Consider the following 22,827-nt stretch of genomic DNA (forward strand, 5'->3'; position numbering starts at 1 on the left):
ATATATTTTATATATATATATATATATATATATAGGAAAGCAAATCTAGATCTAAAATTATTTTAAAAATAAGTTTCAGAAAAGCAAAAGCCCCCAATTTTATGCAAGTTATAAAAATCATAATTCAAGGGGCAAACATGGTATCTTTCCAAGGCTTCAAAATGTCTGTTTGTCTCTCTCACTTTAAGTTCTGTCCTTAAGGCTCACATTCATTTGACTTTAGCACTGGTTTCTACCTGTTAAAGACAATTAGGGACAGCCTTGGGTTTGGAGAGTCAGCCCCCTTGATCTTACTCTGTCTGATGCTGAGTGAAAGATGGCAATCCGCAGTGAGCACAGATAGCCCTCCTGCAGGAAGTAGATTAAGCACCCTTTGCTGTAACAGGAAAGGCTTCTGTGACAGCCAGGAGAGCCAAGGCATCTTGGTCAGAGCAAGGAGTCGTTAAGCACTCAGCAGCCTTTGATTTGCCAGGCAGTGCTTGCTTCCCTGCAGTGCCTGTGAAATGCAAGGTTCTATTTTGGGCTGATGTTCCATGCAGATTGTCTGGTGCTCCATTCTGCAAACAGAAGACAACCAGACAGCAGGAGGGGCAGCCAAGAAAGAGGAACTGCACAGATTTACCTTCCTGCAAACAGATATGGTCCCATTCTCCAGATTCACTGAAGTCTCACAGATACCAGTAGCACATGGCCTTCTAGTTGTTTGTCGATAAAATGTGGAGCCATGTGCGTTTTGTAAACTGTCTGTGTGCGATGCTTATCGTCACACAGCACATGGCCCGCTTCTGTGGGCCCTGCTAGGGAAACCCTAACACCTAGTCCTGATTTCCAGCTGCATTTGATTAATGACACCCGTTGAGTCCTGTGTGTGGAAAAAAATGTCGGTTCAGAGATTAAGAGCCTCCATTTGTATCGTTTTAAAGAACGTTAGTGGATTATATATTATTTGAGTTTCACAACAAGCTGATAGGATTGGGAAGGACTATATCTACAGTTTTTATGGATTAAAAAAATGTTCTCTGGAGAGAAACAGACACTGGGGTTTTGTGAAATTTGGTTGGAAAGAAGTTATTATTTGTCTCCCAAGTTAAAATTGTAGCGTTTTTCCTTTTTTTTTCATAGTGTATATTTCGCTCTCCCCGGTTTTTTTTTCCTTTATAAATTGTTTTGGTTTTGTTTTCTTAGCTTGGGGGAGGGGCAGGTGTTTATGCTGATCTTATATGAGTGTGTCTATGGAATTCTTATTCTTATATGACAGTAAAATGGCTGAAAAGCAAAATAAAATCATCGCTTAAGGATGAGATTCCAGCTAAATGTCTTTATTGGCCGCGTCTAACCTTTTCTTACTCCCTTCCCCTCAGTCGTTTTTTTCAGTCAATAACCAGTTATGATTGGTTCCTCTTTGGAAATGTTTGAACTGGAGAATCTGCTAGTTTAACTTACATTGTTCATGTATCTCATAAGGCAAAGATTTTTTTCCTTCCTCCATTAAATTCTTGGTGAATGCATCTCATCCAAGTAAATCAAAGATAAATCAAAATGTAAGCTTACATTCATGTGTTTGTACTGCTCCTGACCTCATTGTTGTCTATCCGGCTAATGGTGAGTGGGACGTGCTAGCAGCAAAGGTTTCCTCAGTCACAAAACAATCACATTATGATGTGAAAATAATTTGAAGAAGCAGAGAAATGATCACACCTGTTCACAACAATGAACGTTATTTATGGCAGCTTTTGAGATAGTCTATAGGTCCTGTCCTGCTGGGCCTCAGCCCTGCCCTGTACTGCCTCATTCTCTGAGACTGTCCACCCACTGTTCATCTTTTTTTTTTTTTATTGGGGTAGAACTGACATATAACATTATATTAGTTTCAGGTGTACAACATCATGATTTGATATTTGTATACATTGCAAAATGATCACCACAATGTCTAGTTAACATCCATCACCACACATAGTTACAATTTTTTTTCTTGTGATGAGAACTTTTGAGATCTACTTTCTTAGCAAATCTCAAATATACAACATAGCATTATTAACTATAGTCGTCATGCTGTACATGACATCCCCAGGACTTATGCATTATAGCTGTAAATTTATACCTTTTGACCCATTTCACCCACCTGCCCCCCAACCCCCTACCTCTGACAACCCCCAGTCTGTTCTCTGTATCTGTGAGGGTTTTTTTGTTTGTTTTTGTTTTGCTTGTTTTGTTTTAGATTCCACACATAAGTGAGATCATACAGTATTTGCTTTTCTCTGACTGACTTATTTCCCTTAAGCATAATGCCCTCAAGGTCCATCCATGTTTTTGCAAAGAGTAGATTTCCTTCCTTTTTATGGCTGAATAATTCTCCACTGTATACCCCTGCTCATCCTTTGTCTCTTTAGTTTTGGCTCTGCTTCCTCTCTGTGCTGCCACGCGTTAACTGGCGCCTCTTTTATGCCAGGTGGTGATGTGCTAAGTGCTGGGCATAGAGTGAAGTGGGACAGGAAGTTCCCTGCTTTGATTACTTCCTCAACCACCTCTCAGCCTTGTCTTCAGCTTTCTGGAGCTGTCTGCATGTGTACTGGTAATTAAATGGGGACAGCTACCTCCACCACAAAGGGAATAATCCCTTCAGGGTCTGCTCTTAGAGGAAGGTTTCTTGTGGTAAAGGAAGAGTAGGAAGTCGCAAATCTGTGTTTGTATGGGGTTGCATAGAAACTCGACAATGGTGTTTTATAAGGCTCTTCAGCTGGAAAGTGTTCAGAGAAGGCCTTGAAGTGTGAGAGCAAAAACAGGACTTTTTCCTGGTTTGGATTCCCTGTTCCTGCCATGCCAGTGTCTCTCTTCAGCATTCTTAAAGGGCACCACTGTCAATTCCTGCCTCTCTGGCTCTCTTAGATGACTAAGTTCCCCCTAACCATGTGTTGACTATCTACTGCTATGTAACAAACCACCCAAAACAACCATTTAATTTGCTCACTGTGCTCAGCAGTTTGGGCCGGGCTCAGCTGGACGGTTGTTCTGCTCTCCTTGCCTCAGTCACTCTTGTGACTTTGTCATCTGGGCTTGACTGGGGCTGGTTTAAGATGGCCTTCCTCACATATTTGGTGATTGGTGGGCTGGACCCCTCTTTCCTTGAGGTCTCTCATCCTCAATAAACTAGCTTGGGGGTTTCATTGTATGGTAGGTCCAGGGTTCCTGGGGGACCAGACAAGAACCTGCAAAGCCACTTGTAGCCTTAGCTCAGAAGGCTTCATATATCACCACTTACGTCACATTCTGTTGGCCCAAACAAGTCACAAACCAGGCCAACCCAAATTCATGGGGTGGGGTCATTGACACAAAGATCCGTGCTTAAAGGGATGGGAGGAATCATCACTGTCATCTTTGCCAATTGTCTACCACAACTGCATTGCCTTTTCTCTTTCTCTCCTATTTTATTAATTTTTATCTTCAGTTAAAGGCAGAAGCATAGCTAACAGGGTAAAAAAAGAATATATACTGTAGAATCAGATAGACCCACAGTTATTGATTCATAGGACTTCTTTTATATTCTAGATATTAATAGTTTTTGCCAGTTATATGTGTTGAAGATAACTTTTCTCAGTCCATAATGTATCTTGTTGCCTTTATGGTGCCTTTTGACAAAGAAAAGTTTTTAATTTTAGTAAAATCTGATTTTCTATCTCATAGGATTTGTGCTTTTTATATCCTGTTTAAGAAATCCTTCTCTCTCCCCTGGGCAACAAACGTTTTCTTCTATATTTCCTTCTGAAAGATTTATAGTTTGGACTGTTCACTTTCTGGTTTATACCTCCCTGGTACTGATTCTTATGAATGATGTGAGTTAGGGTTCAGCTTTTTATTTTCCCATGTGGGTAATCTGCTGTCCTAGCCACATTATCAAATGTTCCATTCTTTTCCCCTGGATCTGCAGTGACACATCTGCTGTACATCACACTTTCATACACGGGTGGGGCTGTTTCTGGGACTCTCTGTTCTGTTAGCCTGTCTTCTTGCTAATTCTGCACTGCCTTATATTATTGTAACTTTAAATACATTTTGATATCTGGTAGGGAAAGTATCCCAGTCTTGTTTTTCTTCTCTAAAACTGTCTTTGGTATTACTAGCCTTTTGCTCTTTCATAACAAATTTAGTTCCAAAAATAATGCTGCCAGTGTGGTCTGTCTGAATTCGGATTCTTTGGCATTTGTTGAGATTTGTGTTATGGCCTCATATGTGGGCTCTTTGCATAAACTGCTAGTCCTTGTGAATAGGGTTTAAAATTCATGGATCTTGATCCATAATAATTATTCTTGATGTTTAATAATTCTTGATGTTTACATCTTCTATAGTCTGACTAAATCTATTTTGTGTGGCATTTGGAGAGCATTCTTTACGTTTGCCTAATATATTTTCCATCCCTATACTTTCAGTCTTCTGTGTCTTTTTGTTTAGGTCTATTTCTTGCCTATAAGCATATAGGTGGGGCTTTGTATGACATTATTCTGGTTTTTATCTAAACATGAAGTTTAAATATTGAGTTTAGTCTACATTACATTTATTTAGAAGATCCATGTATTTTGTCTCATTTCTATCATCGTATTTTGCTGTCTTGATCTTGTTTGTTCTTCCTGCCCTTTCCTGTACTCTCTTTTGGCTGAATTTCTAAACTCCACTTTCCCCTTTCAACTTATACAGTCTAATTCTTTTCTTTTAGTGGTTGCCCTTAAAATTTTAACATGATTTCTAACAAAACAAGACCAAATTCTTTTTACTTCTCACTTGAAGCATAAAAGGACCATGAAATGGTTTAAATACAATCACCCACCATTGCTTTAGTTTCATCTTATATGTTTTACCTCCAAATGCCTTTTTGGATGTGTGTGGAGTGTTGTTTTATACACTACAACTTGCCCGTGTGAATATCAGCTCTCTATTTATCTCTCTGGTAACCTCATATACCAGATTATACATGTGTGCGTGTGTGTATATATGTTTTCCCACCTGAAGTACATCCTTTAGAGAATTTTTTTTTAGCGAGGTTCTATATTAGTAAACTTTCTCACTCTTTGTCAAATGATTTTTATTATATTTTTCTTCTTGAATACTATTTTAGCTTGAAATACAATTGTGTTGATAATTTGAGCATTTGAGAATTTCTGTGCTCTAGTGAGATAATGTCTTCAGATAGGCCTTCCTAGCTTCTTTCTTCAACTCTTATCCTTATCCATTGAGTGTTTAATTTTAGTGATTATAGTTCTTATTTCTAAAAAATTTACTAATTTACCTGGTCTTTTCTGAAAGTCTCTCTTTTCTTGTCCCCTGCCCCCCTTTTTTTTTAAAGTGTACTCGTTTGACAATCTCTATCTGATAATTGCGGTATTATTCCTTGGGAGTCTTGTTGTAGCTGTTGCTTCTCCCTCGTGGGGACTTGCTTCTCCTGTGTTTATCATAATGGATTATAGGTTCTTGTTTGACCCAGCTTATGTGTGTCTGACCATTAATATGATCCCATCATTAAGGATGAATCCCTCTAGAGCAGACTTGTTTTGGCTTCCGCCAGATGCCCTTGGAATACAAATTTAGAACAACTTTATGGCAATTTTTCATCTTGAGGATCACGGACTGAATTCCTGTATTGAAGTCCTAACCCCTGATGTGAGGGTTATTAGGAGTTGGGGGCCTTTGGGAGGTAATTAAGTTTAGACGAAGTTATGAGCTGGATTAGTGTCCTTGTAAGGAGAGGAAGAGAGACCAGGGTTCACCCCCTCTCTCCTTGCACACACAGAGAGCGGTCATGTAGGTGCCCAGTGAGGTGGTGGCCATCTGCAAGCCAGGGAAAGGGCGTCACCAAGGAAAGAATCTGCTGGCACCCTGATCTTTGATTTCCAACCTCCAGATGGAGAGAAATAAATGTCTGTTGTTTAAGCGACCCAGTCTGCAGTCCTAGTTACAGCAGCCTGAGCAGACTAAGACATTGGAGTCCCCAGAATGTAGGACATAGTGTAAATTTGAATCTCAAACACCCGTGCAGCCAGCCTGTGGTTGTCACCTCCAAGAAGAAACCCTTCTTCCTCCATCCCCACTCATCCCAGAGTATGGGCAGAGTTAAATCAGCTTCCTTTTTCCTTCTTTTTTTTTTTTTTTCCTCTTTTGCCAGTGAGTACTTTTGAAAAAAAATCTTTTTGAGTCTTTTTGGGGTAAAAGTGTAGCCCTTCAAAGGAACCATATGAATGTGGGAGATTTGATTCTAACTCTCCAGTTTGTACTGACCCAACAGTTGTTTTCTGTCTCACGGCCTCACAGTTGACACCAAAGGCTCCAGGGCTGTGGTTCCCAAGCTGAGATGGTTCTGCTGTTGGGCTCTGTAGGGGTGCGTGTTTGATTGTCACAGTGGCTGCAGAGTGCTCAAGGTACTTAGAACCCAGGAGCCCGGGGGGGGGGCTAGTGCCCCGTGTAACTGCCGTGTGTACAGTTTTCCTCCTAAACGTTTTCCCCTCCTGACACCAACAGGTTCCCGCTCCCTTTGGGAAACACTGCTCTAGGGTTTGGAGTTTGGGGACTGATGGATTACTCAGCACTGCCATGGCTTTGGGACTGGCCCACCCCTCCTGCCTCCTTTGTCTTCTTCATTTTGGGCTCTGGGGATTTCTTGGAGCTCAGCTTTATGTTTAAAAAGGATTTGGGGAGACTTCCCTGGTGGTCCAGTGGTTAAGACTCTGTGCCTCCACTGCAGAGGGCATGGGTTCAGTCCCTGGTCAGAGAACTATCCGCATGCTGCATGGTGCAGCCAAAAAAATAATAATAATGGGGCTTCCCTGGTGGCGCAGTGGTTGAGAGTCCACCTGCCGGTGGGGGGGACACGGGTTCGTGCCCCGGTCCGGGAGGATCCCGCGTGCCGCGGAGCGGCTGGGCCCGTGGGCCAAGGCCGCTGGGCCTGCACGTCCGGAGCCTGTGCTCCGCAGCGGGAGAGGCCACAGCAGTGAGAGGCCCGCGTACCGCAAAAACAAAAACAACAAAAAATAATAATAATAAAGAAAAAATATAAAAAGAATTTTGTTCTATTTTATTGATACTTAGAATTCCTAAGTGTTTTGTAGAATTAGGGTTTTTTTGCTTCCTTTTTAGGATGCCTGACCCACAGTATTGTTAACAATGAAAATCCTTTCATTCCTTTTCCCACTATTTTGTGAGCAACCTCTAGAGCCCAGGCATTATGATAAACAGTGGAGATATGCAGGGTCACAGTGTTTGGCTGTACCATCTGGAGGTCGCCATTATGCAGATTACAGCGTGAAGGTGACCTTGTGTACAGGCTCGCCACCCTGCTTAGTGCTGAGGGAGCGTGGTTCCTGCCATCTCAGAGCTTAGCGCTGTTCAAATCTTCCCCTTCTTTCTAGCCCCAGAATCTAGGTCATTGCCCCCATTTAAAGTATTCAATCACTCTTTTTTCCTCTGGTGGTGACGGTGTGACATTGTTGATATCCACCAAGTTAAGTGGGCCTCTCTCTTGGATGGCTCCCACCATGTTATTGAGTGAGCAAGTAATTAAAAGAAGTGCAAGAACATCGTAGAGCCAGAACTCTGCGACTAGGTGCGGGGAGGCGAGGGGGTTCGGACAGAAACTTACAAACCATAGAAAGTAGGCATTCGCTTCATTGCTGCTTCATTCCAGAGGAGGGGAAGGGGACCACAGGACGCAGCCTTGGAGCGAGGTTTGCTCAGGGATTGGCTTCTTTCCTTAGTTTCCCAACCAACCTAGAATTTGATCAGAAAGTCATGCTAAACAGCTTGTGACTGTAACCGTGTCATTGGAATAAGGCAGCCTCTTTACAGACTGACGCTTTCATCCAAAGAGTCAGAAAGTGGCTCCTTCTCTTCTCTCCACTTTCTTCCCTTCTCTTCTTCTCGTCTTTCTTCCCTTCTCTCTCATCGGGTGAGAGTGATGGTGCTGTAGTCCCTGACCCAGTGCCTGACATATTCTAAGGTAATGGTCATCAAATCACTGTCTTATCAGACTAGCTAGAGGTTTGTAAATATACTAGGGACTTGTTATTCCAAGTGTGGACCATGGACCTCTTGATTGATAACATCTTGGAGCTTGTAAGAAATGCAGAATCATAGGTCCAACCATATACCTACTGAATCCGAATCTGCATAACATGAACCCCCAGGCAGTTCAGATGCTCTTTAAATCTGAGAATCCCCCCAGAGGAAAGAGATCTTAATGTTCTCTTCCCCACTGCAGGGGGCTACCATAGCCAACCACTGTAGTAGGGACTTGGTAAAATAGGAAAGAAAGTTGCCTGCACTTTTGCATACATAGAATATGGTGGGAAGAGTGGGTGAAGTTTGCCAGGTAATCTATATGAAAGTTATTATTTTTTTAGTGTTCTTCTCAGAATGGTTTATTCAGTTATTTTAGCAATGAAGTAATTGATCCAGCAATTAATTTGATTATAAATCAATCAAATAATTTAATTTTATTTAAATTTTATTTCATAGATAGATGGATAGTAAATTATTGTCTTAGTCAGCTGGGGCTGCTGTGACAGAATACCACAGACTGGGTGTCTTAAACAACAGATATTTATTTCTCACAGTTTTGGAGGCTGGGAAGTTCAAGATCTGGGTTCCTGCTGAGGGCTCTCTTCTGGCTTGCAGACAGCTGCATTTTCTCTGTGTCCTTACATGAGAGGAGGGGAGCTCTGGTGGAGGCCCATCCTCAAGACCTCATCTAAACCTGCTTAGCTCCCAAAGGCCTCATCTCCACATACAGTCCCATTGGGGATTTAGGGCTTCAGCATATGAAATTGAGGGGGGACATAAATATTCAGTCCACAGCAATGATTGTATATTATAAAATATGTATTATAAATAATAAAAATATACTATGTTATAAAATAATAATAATAGTGGTAACAATAAAAACAACAAAAAGTGACATTTATTGAACCAAGATCATGGAGCACATACCTGGAGCGTCTAACAATATATGTACACGTCATGAGCTTGACCCCACACTCCCTTGCACTGGCATGGCTTATAGCAATGACTGTACGTGCTGACCCATGTGTTCTTCTGACTTGACCTTGCAGGGCACAGCCTCTGCAGCCAGCAGGGCAGTAGTCCTGAGAGTGCTCCGGAGGAGACCGAAGGGCCAGACTTGGAATCCTCAGATGAGACTGATCACAGCAGCAAGGTGAGAGATTTCCATTTGCACATCCCATGTCTTGAACCACCAAAGAATCACAGCTGACACGTCACCTCTGCAGCTGTATGTGGTTAGAAGGCCCCTCCACGGGACCAAAGTGTTTTTACTTCTGAGATGTCACTAAATAGGATATGAAATCCAAATTATAGTCTTGAGAACAAACCCATACGTGAGAATATAGGGCAGAGCTCACTCTTAATGAATTAAAGTCTCATTTCATCCTGTTTCCTTCTTATGCTTCCATATATGTATGACGAAACAGCATCTAAAATGTGTACAATTGGGTCCGTTATACTTTCTTGCTACTCATGGTTTCTATAACAGACTCCCTTTGCATTATCTCTGTTTAGCTCTTGTGAAAGGTGAGCACCTTTTTTTTTCATTAAAGGGAAAGAAACAATCTTTTTGTTTAATCCAAATACAGTGATTCTTACCCGGTTGAGCACTGTGACAAAGCTCTTATCCTGACCCTTTGGTGCAACTGCGAATTTGTTTTCCATAATTCATCATGCTTTTATTCCACTTCCTAAAGAGTTCTCTGTGTCAATAACCTCTTCTCATCACAGTCTCCAGAGTATAACAATTTGAAAACTCTGTTACCTGTATCTGAAAGACCCCTCCCCAGTAAAAACAGTGATACGTGATTATGTCCGTATTTATTCGTCTTCTGTTTTCAGAATGTCGTTGACATATTTATGTTGGTCCCCCTGTCTGTCTCCTATTCTTTTGCTTGACCTTGACCAGTCCCTTAACCTGAGCAAATCATGTAACTTTAAATTATACCTTTGTTTTTCTCATCTACAATATCAGGTGATTCTTGCCTTTGTCCAGTAATTGGATGACTGGCTGGGTCAAAAATATAACTGATATTGATAATGGAAATATACTCTTCAAATCCGAATGATTATTTCAAAAACCTACATTTCTCTGTGTATACTTTTCTGCCTCTTTTTGTCTTTATATATCTTTGTAGGACTTTCTTGAGTGCATATGTTAGACTATCTTCAGCATTGCTTTTATCCATATGTTTCTCTTTTGCCATCATAGGATCATCACTCTCAGTGTCTAAGTTGAGCACAGTATAAAATTTAATATTTTAAAGTAATTTTAATGTTTATAAATTTAATATTTGTAGACTGAAAGGGCTTTATGTTGTTGGTTATTAATTAAAAAGCCAGTAAATGGAAACATGCATGTTTCATTTAAAGGCAAAAAAACAAACAAAAGCTGTTTAAAGTTACTTTTTATTTTTGTGGCCTTTTACCTACTTTTTCGGGGAGGTGGGGGAGGGTGAGTGGCCCTCAAAAGAAACAGATATTTCCGTGTGAGGTAAGATATTTTGAAAGCTATTTATTAAATGGTTCTATTATTAAACTAAAAATGTTAATTCTCAGTTTCTAATTTGATTTGGGAGTACAGTTATTTTTCCTGTATCTAAGACATTTATTTCTGAATACTTTTTAACTTGGATCATTTTTACCTCACTATAATAGCCGTGTTCCACTCCCTTTGTGGATTTTGAGAGATTGTTTCCATTTTAAATATAGTGAGTCATGAAGTCCCAAACAGGGTCCTCTATAATATGGGGTTCTGGCAGCAGAGAGGAAGGAAGAGGCCCCAGGGTTTTGTTGACTCATCCCAGGTGCCTCTCTGATTTCATGGTTCTTTCTCCTGAGAACAAGACCCTGAAACGTGCCTGGAACAGCCAGGGTCAAGTATAGGAGCAGGCGATGCTGTTCCTGGATTTCACTGTAGAAATGCGCGGTAGGCTCTCATAAAGGAGAATATCTTTGAAGTTATTGACAAGTTTGGGTAATGATCTGAGTATTTTTAAAGATCATAAGGTGGACTCATTGACACCGTAGGTTCACAGTCCTTTTTTTATAGACTGGATGTACGGAGCACTGTGTGATTCTGTACCTGAAAATACTCCTGGTGTTGGTTTGATTCAGATTTTATCTTCTTTATTTGAATGATTTTGTTATTAGTAATAAATGAGAGCTAATACTTAGGTAGTGTCTTGTATATATTAGATATTAACCTCTCATTCTCACAATACCACTGAGAGATAGACACTGCTATTCCCCCTATTTTATAGGTGGCAATATTGGAACAGAGAGGTTAAGCCACTTACTGAAGGTCACACAGCTCTGAGATGACAAAACGAGGCTCTCTGTTGTTAACTGCTTTGCTGAAATGACCTTCTGGCCAGATTGTTAAGGTCTGGTATTAAATACCAGGTTTCAAAAAAGGAAGGAAGGAATTAATTAGTGATAGTATAAGCCAGTTTAGATATACAGTTGAACCTTGAACAACACGCGGTTGAATTGTGAGGGTCCACTTATATGTGGATTTTTTTCCAATAGTAAATAGTATTACCAATCTGCAGTGGGTTGAATCTACGGATACGGAACCGTGGATGCGGACGAACCACGTGGATACGGAAGAACTACGTATATGGGGGTAGGGGGGAGTATAAGTTATACGTGGATCTTTGACTGCAAGGATATTCGGCACCTCTAACCCCCGAGTTGTTTAAGAGGCAACTGTATACTCATTAGCCACTTAAATATTTTTCTAATGCTTAAGCTTCGTGAAATATTTTTCTAACGCTTAAGCTTCGTGTCTTTTTTCATGATTTAAAGTAAGAGCAAGTGTATATCTTTAAGTTTCTTGATTAAGGATCAATATTTTTTGATGCGGCTCCTATATCAGTGTGTCATTTTTCTTGAGGATAAACCAAACATTTGTAGTTAAGCTGTAAGCTGCCTAAAAGTGGAAGGATGATTTAGCCTTAATGTGAATGCACCAGGCTGGGTGTAGAATGTAAAAACTAGATAAATAGATAAACAAATGAATAAATGAAATGAAACAGGACATCATTTTTTATCTGCCTGAATACGTGAGGGCTGTCGATTCTTTTTGTTTATTTCTTTAATATTTTTGCTGCTCTTCCTAAATGAATCATTTTGTGAAACAGTGGGCAGGATAAAGAGAATGCACGTTAGAGTTTTGTGTGTTGTTACAAATTTTTTTTAGAGGGCAGTTTTTGCGGCACGTGGTCTTCGGGGGTTGAGCAAGTAGGTAATTGTGAGTTTGTTGCTGAGCCGTGGTGACACGGGACTGTCACATCCACGGGGCTGGGGTGTGGGACTTCCACACCGCAGGGACAGTCTGGCGGCCTTTCTCTTTATAAGCCGCGTCCTTCCTCTTATGACTGTGGGTGACAACCTCAGAGGACCTCCTCACCCCCCCTCCCCCACTTGTTTCCCTGCTTCTAATTGAAAACTCTTGTCTCTGGAAACGAATGCTAATTAGCTCCGGGCAGTCCTATCATGCATTCCAGACCCCCTGGCAGCTGTGATTTTGTTTTCCACTTAGCCAATGTATGAGAATCATTTTCAGAGCATTTCCAATTGGAAAGCCTTCTTTTTTCTTTTCAATCCAAATTGTTGTTGTCTTGGAAATGCTTGGTTTTTGTAACAAAGCATTCGGGGGACATTGTGAAAATATGAACTGTTAAAAAATGTTTTGGTTTTTAGTGTCTGCTCTCAACTCTGTGAGGGGTGTCTTCAAAGTTTGAGCCGGGCGGGTTTAATATTCCTGTGCAGTGCAGGATGCAGGCCAATCAGCTGATCTCAGTCTGCAGGGTAGAGACGCTCACATCCCCGGGAGGCGTTTTTTTTTTTTTTTTTTTTTTTTTTTTTGCATTGTTTTCTTGCCTCCTGGCTCTCCCTTTCTGGAACTTCTGCTGTTTAGCCAGGTGAAAACAAAGCATAAATTCTGGTTTATCGGTTAGCCTTTGACTCCCTCCCAGAGGGCACTGACGGGCAGAGGGGGCTGCTGTCAGGTCGCGCTGTCGCTGTCCTTGCTCTGTAGAGATGCAGCCGTAGGTCTTCATGGCACAGCCGGCATGGGCTGTCTGCATGGGAGGATGCTCTCTCAGGAGCCAGAAGGCATTCGGTGCTCTCCGAGTATTTTAAGAAACTTCTGTTTCTTTGTGGAACGTGTCAGGAGGTAGAATTATCATGAGAATACCTTCCCGATGATGTCTGCTTTGTGGAAAATAAAGCGCAAGCCCAGGATTGAAAACAGTGGCAAGTCCGGTGATTCTGTATATCGGACGCTTCACTTGGTGAGCACTGTTTGAATTCTATCTTGCTAGCCTTTGTGTATGTTACGACTTTCTAGCTGATTTGTTTCCCAGTTCAAATGATGGTGATATGCTTGTCCCATGTCTCCATATTGCAGCCTTCTGCCCTTTAGATCCCCTTGTGGATAGAGAATATACATTTTAACATGGGAGTGGGGGGCATCAGTAGTTGGAGTGAAGTCGAGTTTGCCAAGAATCTTTACACATATCTGTTTTTTCATTTCTAAATGACAGAAAGGTGGGTTGTTATTATTATTTTTAAAATTAATCGTCACTTGAATGTTTCCCTTTTTCTTTTGGGTGTTGAGATTTTGAACATGTTTATGTTACATGTGTGATAAGTCTCCCCATCTCCACCTCCAAACGGGTAGCCTAAGTATTCAGCAAGCATTTCTGGAAGAAGAATGTTCAACTTGCCTCCTACAAAGTTTTAAGTGCTTTTGACTTTATTTCTGGTTACTTATGAAGCAGGTGGATTTACATGTGTTGGCCCAGGGAATGTATTAATGATTTAATGTCAACTGACCTATATTGTGTATGCCAATTCCTATGGTAACTGTTGCCTCTTTAATAAGAAAAATTTTTAGTGGGTTAAGGGGGAGGAATAATTTAAAATCAAGTTAAACCATTTAATAGTTAAACATTAATATCAGAGTCTGTTGACTATTAGATTTCGTGTCACTTAATGAAATTGAACTTGGACAGTGAGTACACGTGATTTACTCAAGGAAGCCTTTATCCTTATGGAATGTTTCTTCTTCAAAGTTTGTTCAAAAGGAGACCAAAAAGATGCCAGAGAACTATAGGGGTTATCATTGTATATGAGGGTCTCTGAAATTATGGAATATGTTACTTTGGTGTTTGTTTCCCAAAAAAGCTTAAATAAAGGCTATAAGATTTCAGGCCACTCTGGCCCCTTTTAAATCTGTGGGAAGTGTTAAATCGGTCAGACTCAAAGGACAGTTTTAGAACTCTGAACTCATCCCGAGATAGAAATTGCCTTTAGTGGTTGCATAACAGGAAGAGCTTTAACAGCTGGGTAGCTTGGGTTGGTAGTGTGTACTTGAAAGCCTACCCCCCTCTTTTTGTACTTTCTTTTCATCTTCCACAGGAAGAAAGTGATATTATAAACATTGAACTTCATGCAGACCTCAGTAAACGAGCCCATTTCCTCCTTCAGTTGTCATGTTCATTTCTGTACGTTGGGTGGGTAACTCTTCATCCTGACAGTAGAACAGCTCTGCTACCCTTTAACAGTTTTAACTGGCAGCTCTGAAATGCCCATAAGCGCTTTTTGTGTCCATGGTGACTGATGGCAGTCCTCAAACGGGGAGAGGTTTGGACTTGGAGAAACTGTGTCTGTCTTCTTCTTTCCAGCAATCCTTTGCTACTTGTACCGATTCCAGGAAACTTGGCTTTTAGGAGCTATGTTGAGGACCTCTCATGGCAGCTCTCTTTCTGGGCTACAGTGCTTGATGTGCAAATGACCAGAATGCCATGTATCACTCAATGGGAGAGTGAGGAAAGCACCGCACTCAGCTCCTTCTACATCCTATATCCTGGCCAAGCTACATGGAGAAGCTCCTAATAGGTTTTTTTAAATTAATTTTTATTGGATCATAGTTGCTTTACAATATTGTGTTCGTTTCTACCGTACAGCAAAGTGAATCAGCTATACGAATCCATATATCCCCTCTTTTTTGGATTTCCTTCCCATTAAGGTCACCACAGAGCATTGAGTAGCGTTCCCTGAGCTATACAGTATGTTCTCATTAGTTATCTATTTTATACATAGTATCAATAGTGTATGTATGTCAATTCCAATCTCCCAGTTCATCTCCCCCCGCCGACCCCAGGTCCTAATAGGTTTTGATGCAGACAAGTTTGGCCACAGTATGGGGGCAGGGGGACTTAAAAACTGGGCCACAACATGTAAAATCTCTAGGTTAGAGGTATTCTAAAGGTATTCTAAAGGCGACCTGCATTTCATTTTTGGGGGGGTAATATTTTAGTAAAACAAAATTCTCACACTTGATGATATCCTTTGAAGTTGTTTCCAAGCAAAAATTTCATTAAGAGCCTTATAAGTAATACCCCTTGACGATATATACAATATAACTTGTTATTCTGTCTTTTTGTTTGTTTATTTATTTTATTAAATTATTTATTATTTATTTAGATAACATGGAATTGACAGTAAAAAGATTATGTCCATATTGACCCAGTTCCTTGATAAACCTGAGAGTTTATAACTTGAATCAGAGAAGGGGCTTGCCTGTGGAGAAACTGCTTCCCCCCCACCCCCCGATAAATCTATCTTAGCTTAGGAAGGCTGTGTCTTATAAGGAAGGGATGCCTAAGGCTCTGAACTCTCAGAAGAGGACTCAAGGATATTTTTAGGTATCCCCTGGGATGCTAAAGGTATTTCCTAATATAATCCAGGACTTGGCTCGGGAGGGGTGTGCCAGGAAGAAGGTGGGGAGCCTGGCTGTTTGACGGGGGGTTGGGTAGGAGATGGCTAGGTGTAGAGCACTAGAGCCCTGGCCCTCATCTCACTAACCTGAGCTTTCCCTGAGTTTTTCCCTGAGCTTAAAACTCAGAATACTGAACCTTAGAGGTGGTGGACTTGACATAGGCAAAGTCAGGAACCCTACTCACACTCTTAAAAATGGAAACCTTAAAGTATTTATCGTGAAACGGAGGGAACGAAAACCCAGAAACTCCATGTCATGCCTTTCATTATTCAAGCCAGATATTGCTGAGAATGGCAACAAGTCAGCGTGGTGCAAATTGGGAGCACAAAGGGAAATGTCTTTTGAATTTCCTGCCTTTGATATGTCAGAGTCCCAAGGTTATAACTTGCCTTTTTCTTAAAGTGTGGGACATCCTTGGTGTAATCTGTGAGGACATTGGAGTTCTCATGGCAACTTGTCTAAATGATAAAACTGCAGAAAGGTCTCCTGTGTCTCTGATGGGAATATGGGAATGGATTTAGGTATCATGAGTAACAGCTATGTTATTAATTTGTATGTAAATGACAGGCAGCTGTGGTTATTGTTGGGACATTTAGAAAAGCATTGTTTAAGCGAAGGTGCCAGTTATACATTTGTTGTTTTGATGAGTGACAAATCAAAGTGACAGAGGAGAGTTTGGGATTAGCTGGAGGGCAGGGCACTTAAGCTGTCAGCTGTTATCACACTGTCTTTCCTTGGGATTTTCATTTGGTGAGGCACAACCCCACTTCCATGATGTCTATGTTATAATGCAGTTGCCTTTTACAGTTATCATGAGATCATCTAAAAGGCGTGTGGACATTTTTGTTAAAATGGACCTACTTGTTCCTTTTTAATTATTAGGACAAAGCCATATTTAACTGTTTATATTGAATGATGACACTGAGTTTGTAAAACCCTAACATAACTAAATCAAACTGTTTAGTTTATTTCTACTGAAACAGGCTGTGATTAAAAAAAGTAGTTTTTCTTTTTTAACAGCCTTATTGGGTTATAAGTCACATGCTTTACAGTTCAGCCCATTTGGGTGAGTTTTTCATCAGTCACCAAAGGGAGAATTCTTTGTGGGGATAGTCAGTGTCTGACACACTGATTCCGTAGGGGACATTTAACAGTGCCACTGACAGGTAACTAATACATCCCGGCATATAAGACCAGGATCTGTGCTAGCAATAAATAAGCTGTGTAACCATAAGAAAATTGGATCAATAATTACGTGGATTTGGGTCCTGGCTCTGCTCTTTCCTCTCATGACATTGCTGCTAATGCATCCTTGTTAAGTTCTGATTTCCCATGTCCTTGTCCTGTCTTTATTCCGGGCTTCCTTCCCTTTGGGCTATGCTAATGAGGGAAAGGCAATATGCTAATGAGGAGAAGGCATGCTAATGTTAGCTACCTTCCTCTGTGTTTAAGAATTACCCCCATGGGATACACTTGGTTTGGTTCCTCTGCCTACCACGAAATGCCAGCCTTGACTTTCAGCTCTTGGCACCAACAGTTGTTTTCGGAAGGATGGTCTTCTCAGGATGTTCACTTTCAAGAGTGAGCAGGTGGGATACCCACCTACTCACTCCTGAAAGTAATCCTTTATCTACGCAGGTCTGTATTGGAAATACTTTGTGCCTAGGGGTGAATTGGACAATAGAAACAGGGAAGAGCAGTCCAAGAAGATATGCAAGGAGATATGCATGAGATATTTGCAGAGTGGTACATTCGAACAAATACTAATAAATTAATAAACTAGATGTTGTGCTACAAAATAGCCTTTGGAGTAATACCATAGAGAGCTTTAAAAAAATGCTAACACTTGCACATCCCGTCCTAGAGATTCGGATCGAATTGATCTGGATGGTGCACTGGGCACTGGGAGGTTTAAAAACTCCCCAGGTAATTCCTACATGCAACCAGGGTGGGGAATTACTGATTCCACAGGATTTTCAGTGGTCCATCTTCAACCCTTGCTTTGAAGAACTGTTTTGCATAACTTGAAAAGTTGGAATTTTAGAATTCTAGATTCCCAAACTTCCACCTGAATCATCCTGGACAGAGATTGGGTGGGGAGTGAGCTCTCCTATTGAGGTCTTTTTCAGGGGTCGATGCCCCTTAGTTTTAGTTGGAGGAGGGGGGAGGTGGTGGGTGCTGGTGGTGGTGGAATCTTTCTGCCTTGGAGAAGTTGGAGAGATAGAAACTTAAAAAATATATATATATGTGTATATATATATATGTATATGTATATGTATATATGTGTATATATATATATCTGTTGTTATCTAGAGAGTTGCCTCCGTGTCAACTTTTAATAGAGACAGAAGACTCTGCTTATAAAATCATCTTCCAGCTTTGCAAAGTAAATATGTATAGTGCAGTGAACTGAGAGTCTGATAATGAATTACCCTTGTATTTTGGGTGAAATGCACTTGTCCGTATCTTCCTCTCCTCATTGGAGAGCTTCTTGCAGAGTAATTAAGGACACAGGCTTTGAGCCATGCTGCCTGGTTCAGATCCGAGCTGTGCAATCTTGGATGAGTTACTTAACCTCTCCTGGCCTCTGTTGTCTCGACTGTAAAATAGGAATGATAATAGCCCTCACTTACCAAGTGGGAGGATTAAATGAATCAGACCAGTGCCTGGCATGCAGTGATCATTCAGTATATGTCAGCAGTTGTTATTATGGTTGTTACGAGCATTCAGTGAGCTCTCAGATGTGTGGAGCAATGTGGGGAAACGAGAGATGTGATTCATGTGTGGCAGTTCATTAACCAGGAAGAACATCTTTAGGAGGGACAGATGTCAGACAAGTCTCTCTAGTGAGGGATAACTTCGTCTGTCTTGCCTTTTCATCTGTGCTCTGAAGAGCACGGAACAGGTGGCCGCATTTTGCCGCAGTCTGCACGAGATGAACTCCTCTGACCCGAGCCCATCCCCCCAGGACTCTGCCGGGCCTCAGCTGGCCACCATGAGACAGCTCACGGACGCCGATAAGCTGCGCAAGGTCATCTGTGAGCTCCTGGAGACGGAGCGCACCTATGTGAAAGTACGTCTTCTCCTGCCCTGCATCCTTCCTTCCGTCCTTCGGAAGGATGCAGGCTCTGTGTTGATACTGATTTTGACTAACAGCAAAGCCAGATCACGGTCTTGAAGGGTATCTTGGTCTGTCTATGGAATTTGGCCTTGATTCTGAATGTTACGATCTCCTTTTGTGTTTTAGGGAAGCATATCTATTCTTATAGCACTTCGTTGATATAAATAACTGATTGATTGACTCAGAAAGGAGATGATGGTGGATGTTAAGTGAACCTTCTGACCTTTCTAAATATGTTGTTGAGCTCATACTAAAATTGAATTCGTTTTTGACAAATTCAACTAGTAGTATCTTCACAATCTACTTTGAGTCTAGGCAGAAAGATATCAGGTCTGTTTTGTGTTATCATTTGTTCTGACATTTAGTTATATTCCTGAAACTATATCATTTGTTCCTATATAATTTATAATACATACAACTATTGTTTAAAAATGATTAAAGAAGACAATTTAAAAGTGATAAAAACTTTATTTAAAACTTTATTCATGAAGTGGACAGTCTCCTTTTGTAGAACTGTAAAATGGGACAGAAGGCAAGAAGCTTTCATAGGGTAAAGAATAAAGAACAAGGAAGAGACAAGTAGATAATACTTGATTGGCTGGGGCCACGTAGTCAACCTTGGTTGGGGTGAGAAGGCCCAGAGTTGGCCTGGCATTTGGAAATTGGCTGAGTGGATATACTACGTTCTGGTCAAGTGGTGTATTGACAGGCACACAAAAATGATCTAAATTTGGGTTTGCTGACCCGACACCCCAGGCAGAAATGGCTCCATCTTGGGCCTGGAAAGTTATTTCAACACTATATAATTTATAATATATTCCTATAACTATATAACTCATCTAATTATGATAATTGTATAATGATATACTCCTCTAACTGTATAATTTAGTTATGTTTAGTTCCATGTTACAATAGTATGATCTGTTTTAGTCTTTAAGTCAGAGGTCAGCAAGTTATGGTCCTTGGGCCAAATCCAGCTCTCTGCCTGTTTTTACAAATAAAGTTTTATTGGAACACAGCCACACACATTCACTTATGTATTATTTATGCCGCTTTCCTGTACAGCAGCAGAGTTAAATAGTTGCAACAGAGACCATATGGCCTGCAAAGTCTGAAATATCTTGAGAAAAGTTTGGCTCACTTCTGCCTCAATGGACCTCAGTGACGTAAAGACTGAAATGTTAGCATTTGGGACATAATTTTTTTTTCTTTAGATTCTTTATAGACTTTTAGATGTGCTAATCACATATTCTTTCAACCCTTAGGACTTAAACTGTCTCATGGAGAGATACCTAAAACCTCTTCAAAAAGAAACTTTTCTCACCCAAGATGAGGTATGGTGGCAATTGTCTGAACTTCGTGAGGGTCACACTATAGCTTGACTTGGTGAAGAGGAAGGACTGGGGAGTACACACAATACTGAAAGCATTTTGAATTCATTTAATTGTAATAAATAGATCAAATTATTGCCTGCAGAGCTCTTGGTGTGCACTTGGAGAGGAAGGAGGGAGCTGCCCCACCTTCTGGTGGTGGGAGCATTACCGTAATTTATAAATATGGGTAGAAAAACTTTGAAATCAGAAGCAAATAAAGGTTCTGCACACTAATGAAATACGGGGTTGATGAAATTCTTTTGCATTTTCCAGCTTGATGTGCTCTTTGGAAATTTAACTGAAATGGTAGAGTTTCAAGTAGAATTCCTTAAAACTCTAGAAGATGGAGTGAGATTGGTACCTGATCTGGAAAAGCTTGAGAAAGTTGATCAATTTAAGGTAAGTCTCATCCTCAAATAGTGTAAAGCTTCCTCTTAATGTCAAGGGTGGGCTATCCTATAGGTCAAGTCGAATCTCCTAATAACACATCGCAGGAGGCATTGTTGCCGTGGTCTTGAGTCTTCACTGAACTGCCAGTGGAGTCACTTCCTTAAGGGAGTCTGAGAGGGGAACGCACTGCATCTTGCTTTTCTGGCTGAGATAGAACCAGTGCCACTGACTTGCATTAAACTGGTGTATCTGCTGACTTCTGCTTTGGAAGATGTGCCTACCTTTTGTTCTGTTTATGTAGGGGCCTTTAATACTTGCTATTAACAAATTAGACTAGCACTCTTGGTTTTCCAATAAACAAATTAACTTATCTTGTTCTGGGAAACTGGTTAATGGAAGTGCTTATCAATTATCTAGGAGGAAGACAATCTTCCAGCACACAATGTCCTTGTAGCCTTTTTTTTAAAAATTTATTTATTTTTTAATTTATTTTATTTTTGGCTGCGTTGGGTCTTTGTTGCTGTGCGTGGGCTTTTCTCTAGTTGCAGCGAGCGGGGGCTACTCTTCACTGCAGTGCACAGGCTTCTCATTGCGGTGGCTTCTCTTGTTGCGGAGCACAGGCTCTAGGCGCGCAGGCTTCAGTAGTTGCGGTGCACTGGCTCAGTAGTGGCTCCTGGGCTCTAGTGCGCAGGCTCAGTAGTTGCGGCGCACGGGCTTAGTTACTCCATGGCATGTGGGATCTTCCCAGACCAGGGCTTGAGCCCGTGTCCCCTGCATTGACAGGAGGATTCTTAACCACTACACCACCAGGGAAGCCATGTCCTTGTAGCCTTAGTGAGGATTTATGACTAGTACCTCAGTGAGGATGCTGACAGCTTGTCTCCTTCTCCTTGGTTGGCTTTCCCTTATTGCAGAAATTTCCTGTGCTGTGTTTCTGATTGACAAGGGTTCACTGATTTGTGCACAATGGTGTTGGCTTACATGTCACCCTCATGTACTTTTAAAAAACAGATTAATTGAGGTACAATTGATAGACAATACACTACATATATTTAAAGTGTACAGTTTGATGAATTTTGACATACATGTACACCTGTGAAACCATCACTTCAATCAGGATAATGAACATAATATCACCCCTAATTGTTGTTCCTGCTCTTTCGTGATTCCTCTCTCCTTCCTCTTTACGGCTGCCTCTTAGCCACGGGCAACTATGTCTGCTTTCTGTGACTACAGATTAGTTAGCATTCTGGAATTTTATATAAATGGAAACATATAGCATGTACACTTTTTTATGTGGTATCGTTTACTGTGTAATTATATTGAGTTCCATCCCTGTTGTTACATATACCCATGATTATTTTTTATTGCTGAGTAGTGTTCCATTGTGTGGATGCACTGCACTTTGTGATCCTTTCCCCTTTCTTGGGCATTTGGGTTTTTTCCAGTTTTTGGTGATTACACGTAAAGCTGCTGTGAACATTTATGTACAAGTTTTAGTATGAATATATGCTTCCATTTCTCTTGGGTAAATACCTAGGAATGGAATGGTTAGGTCATATGGTAAGTGTATGTTTAACGTTTTAAGAAACAGTGGAACTATTTTCCAAACCGGTTCCAGTGTACAGTCCCACCAGCTGTTCGTCCTCATTCTTACAACAAGGTCGGGTCACTCTTGAATTTTAGCCATTTTAGCAGGTAGGTGGTGGCACTTCATTGTGGCTTTAATTTTAGTTTCTCTAATGACATGACTATGAGTATCTTTCTATGTGCTAATTTGCTTTCAATATATCCTCTTTGGTGAAGTGTCATTTGCCCATTTATTATATTGGATTGTTTTCTTATTGTTGAGTTTTGAGAGTTCTTTGGAAATTTTGTGTATGAGCCCTTTACCGATATATGATTTGTAAATATTTTCTCCTTGTCATACAGTATCTCCCAAAGAGAAGTTTTTTTTTTAAGTTGATTTCTTTTTTTTTAATTGAGTAGAGTTGATTTACAATGTTATGTTAATTTCAGGTGTATAGCAGAGTGATTCAGTTACACACATACATACGTATACGTCTGTTCTTTTTCAGAGTCTTTTCCCTTATAGGGTTATTACAAAATAT

The 22,827-nt window shown here is 40.7% G+C and overlaps 1 protein-coding gene across 6 annotated transcripts in view; it reads left to right on the forward strand.

Annotated features, from left to right (window-relative positions):
* Window positions 1-22,827, forward strand: part of TIAM1 (TIAM Rac1 associated GEF 1) — a 407,413-nt gene that overhangs the window by 354,390 nt on the left and 30,196 nt on the right. For 5 of the 6 annotated variants that reach the window (XM_027101391.1, XM_027101428.1, XM_027101400.1 and 2 more), the window contains 4 exons: window positions 9,090-9,193; window positions 18,726-18,905; window positions 20,219-20,287; window positions 20,600-20,725. In XM_027101391.1, the coding sequence (XP_026957192.1) occupies window positions 9,090-9,193; window positions 18,726-18,905; window positions 20,219-20,287; window positions 20,600-20,725 (479 nt within the window). Of the gene's footprint in view, window positions 1-9,089; window positions 9,194-11,878; window positions 13,341-18,725; window positions 18,906-20,218; window positions 20,288-20,599; window positions 20,726-22,827 lie in introns of those variants that run through there. The other variant, XM_027101435.1, reaches the window with a different exon arrangement.

Source organism: Aethalodelphis obliquidens, unplaced genomic scaffold (assembly GCF_003676395.1).
Source record: "Aethalodelphis obliquidens isolate GAN/ISIS:26980383/991018 unplaced genomic scaffold, ASM367639v1 scaffold1, whole genome shotgun sequence".
In the NCBI taxonomy this organism is placed as follows: domain Eukaryota; kingdom Metazoa; phylum Chordata; class Mammalia; order Artiodactyla; family Delphinidae; genus Aethalodelphis; species Aethalodelphis obliquidens.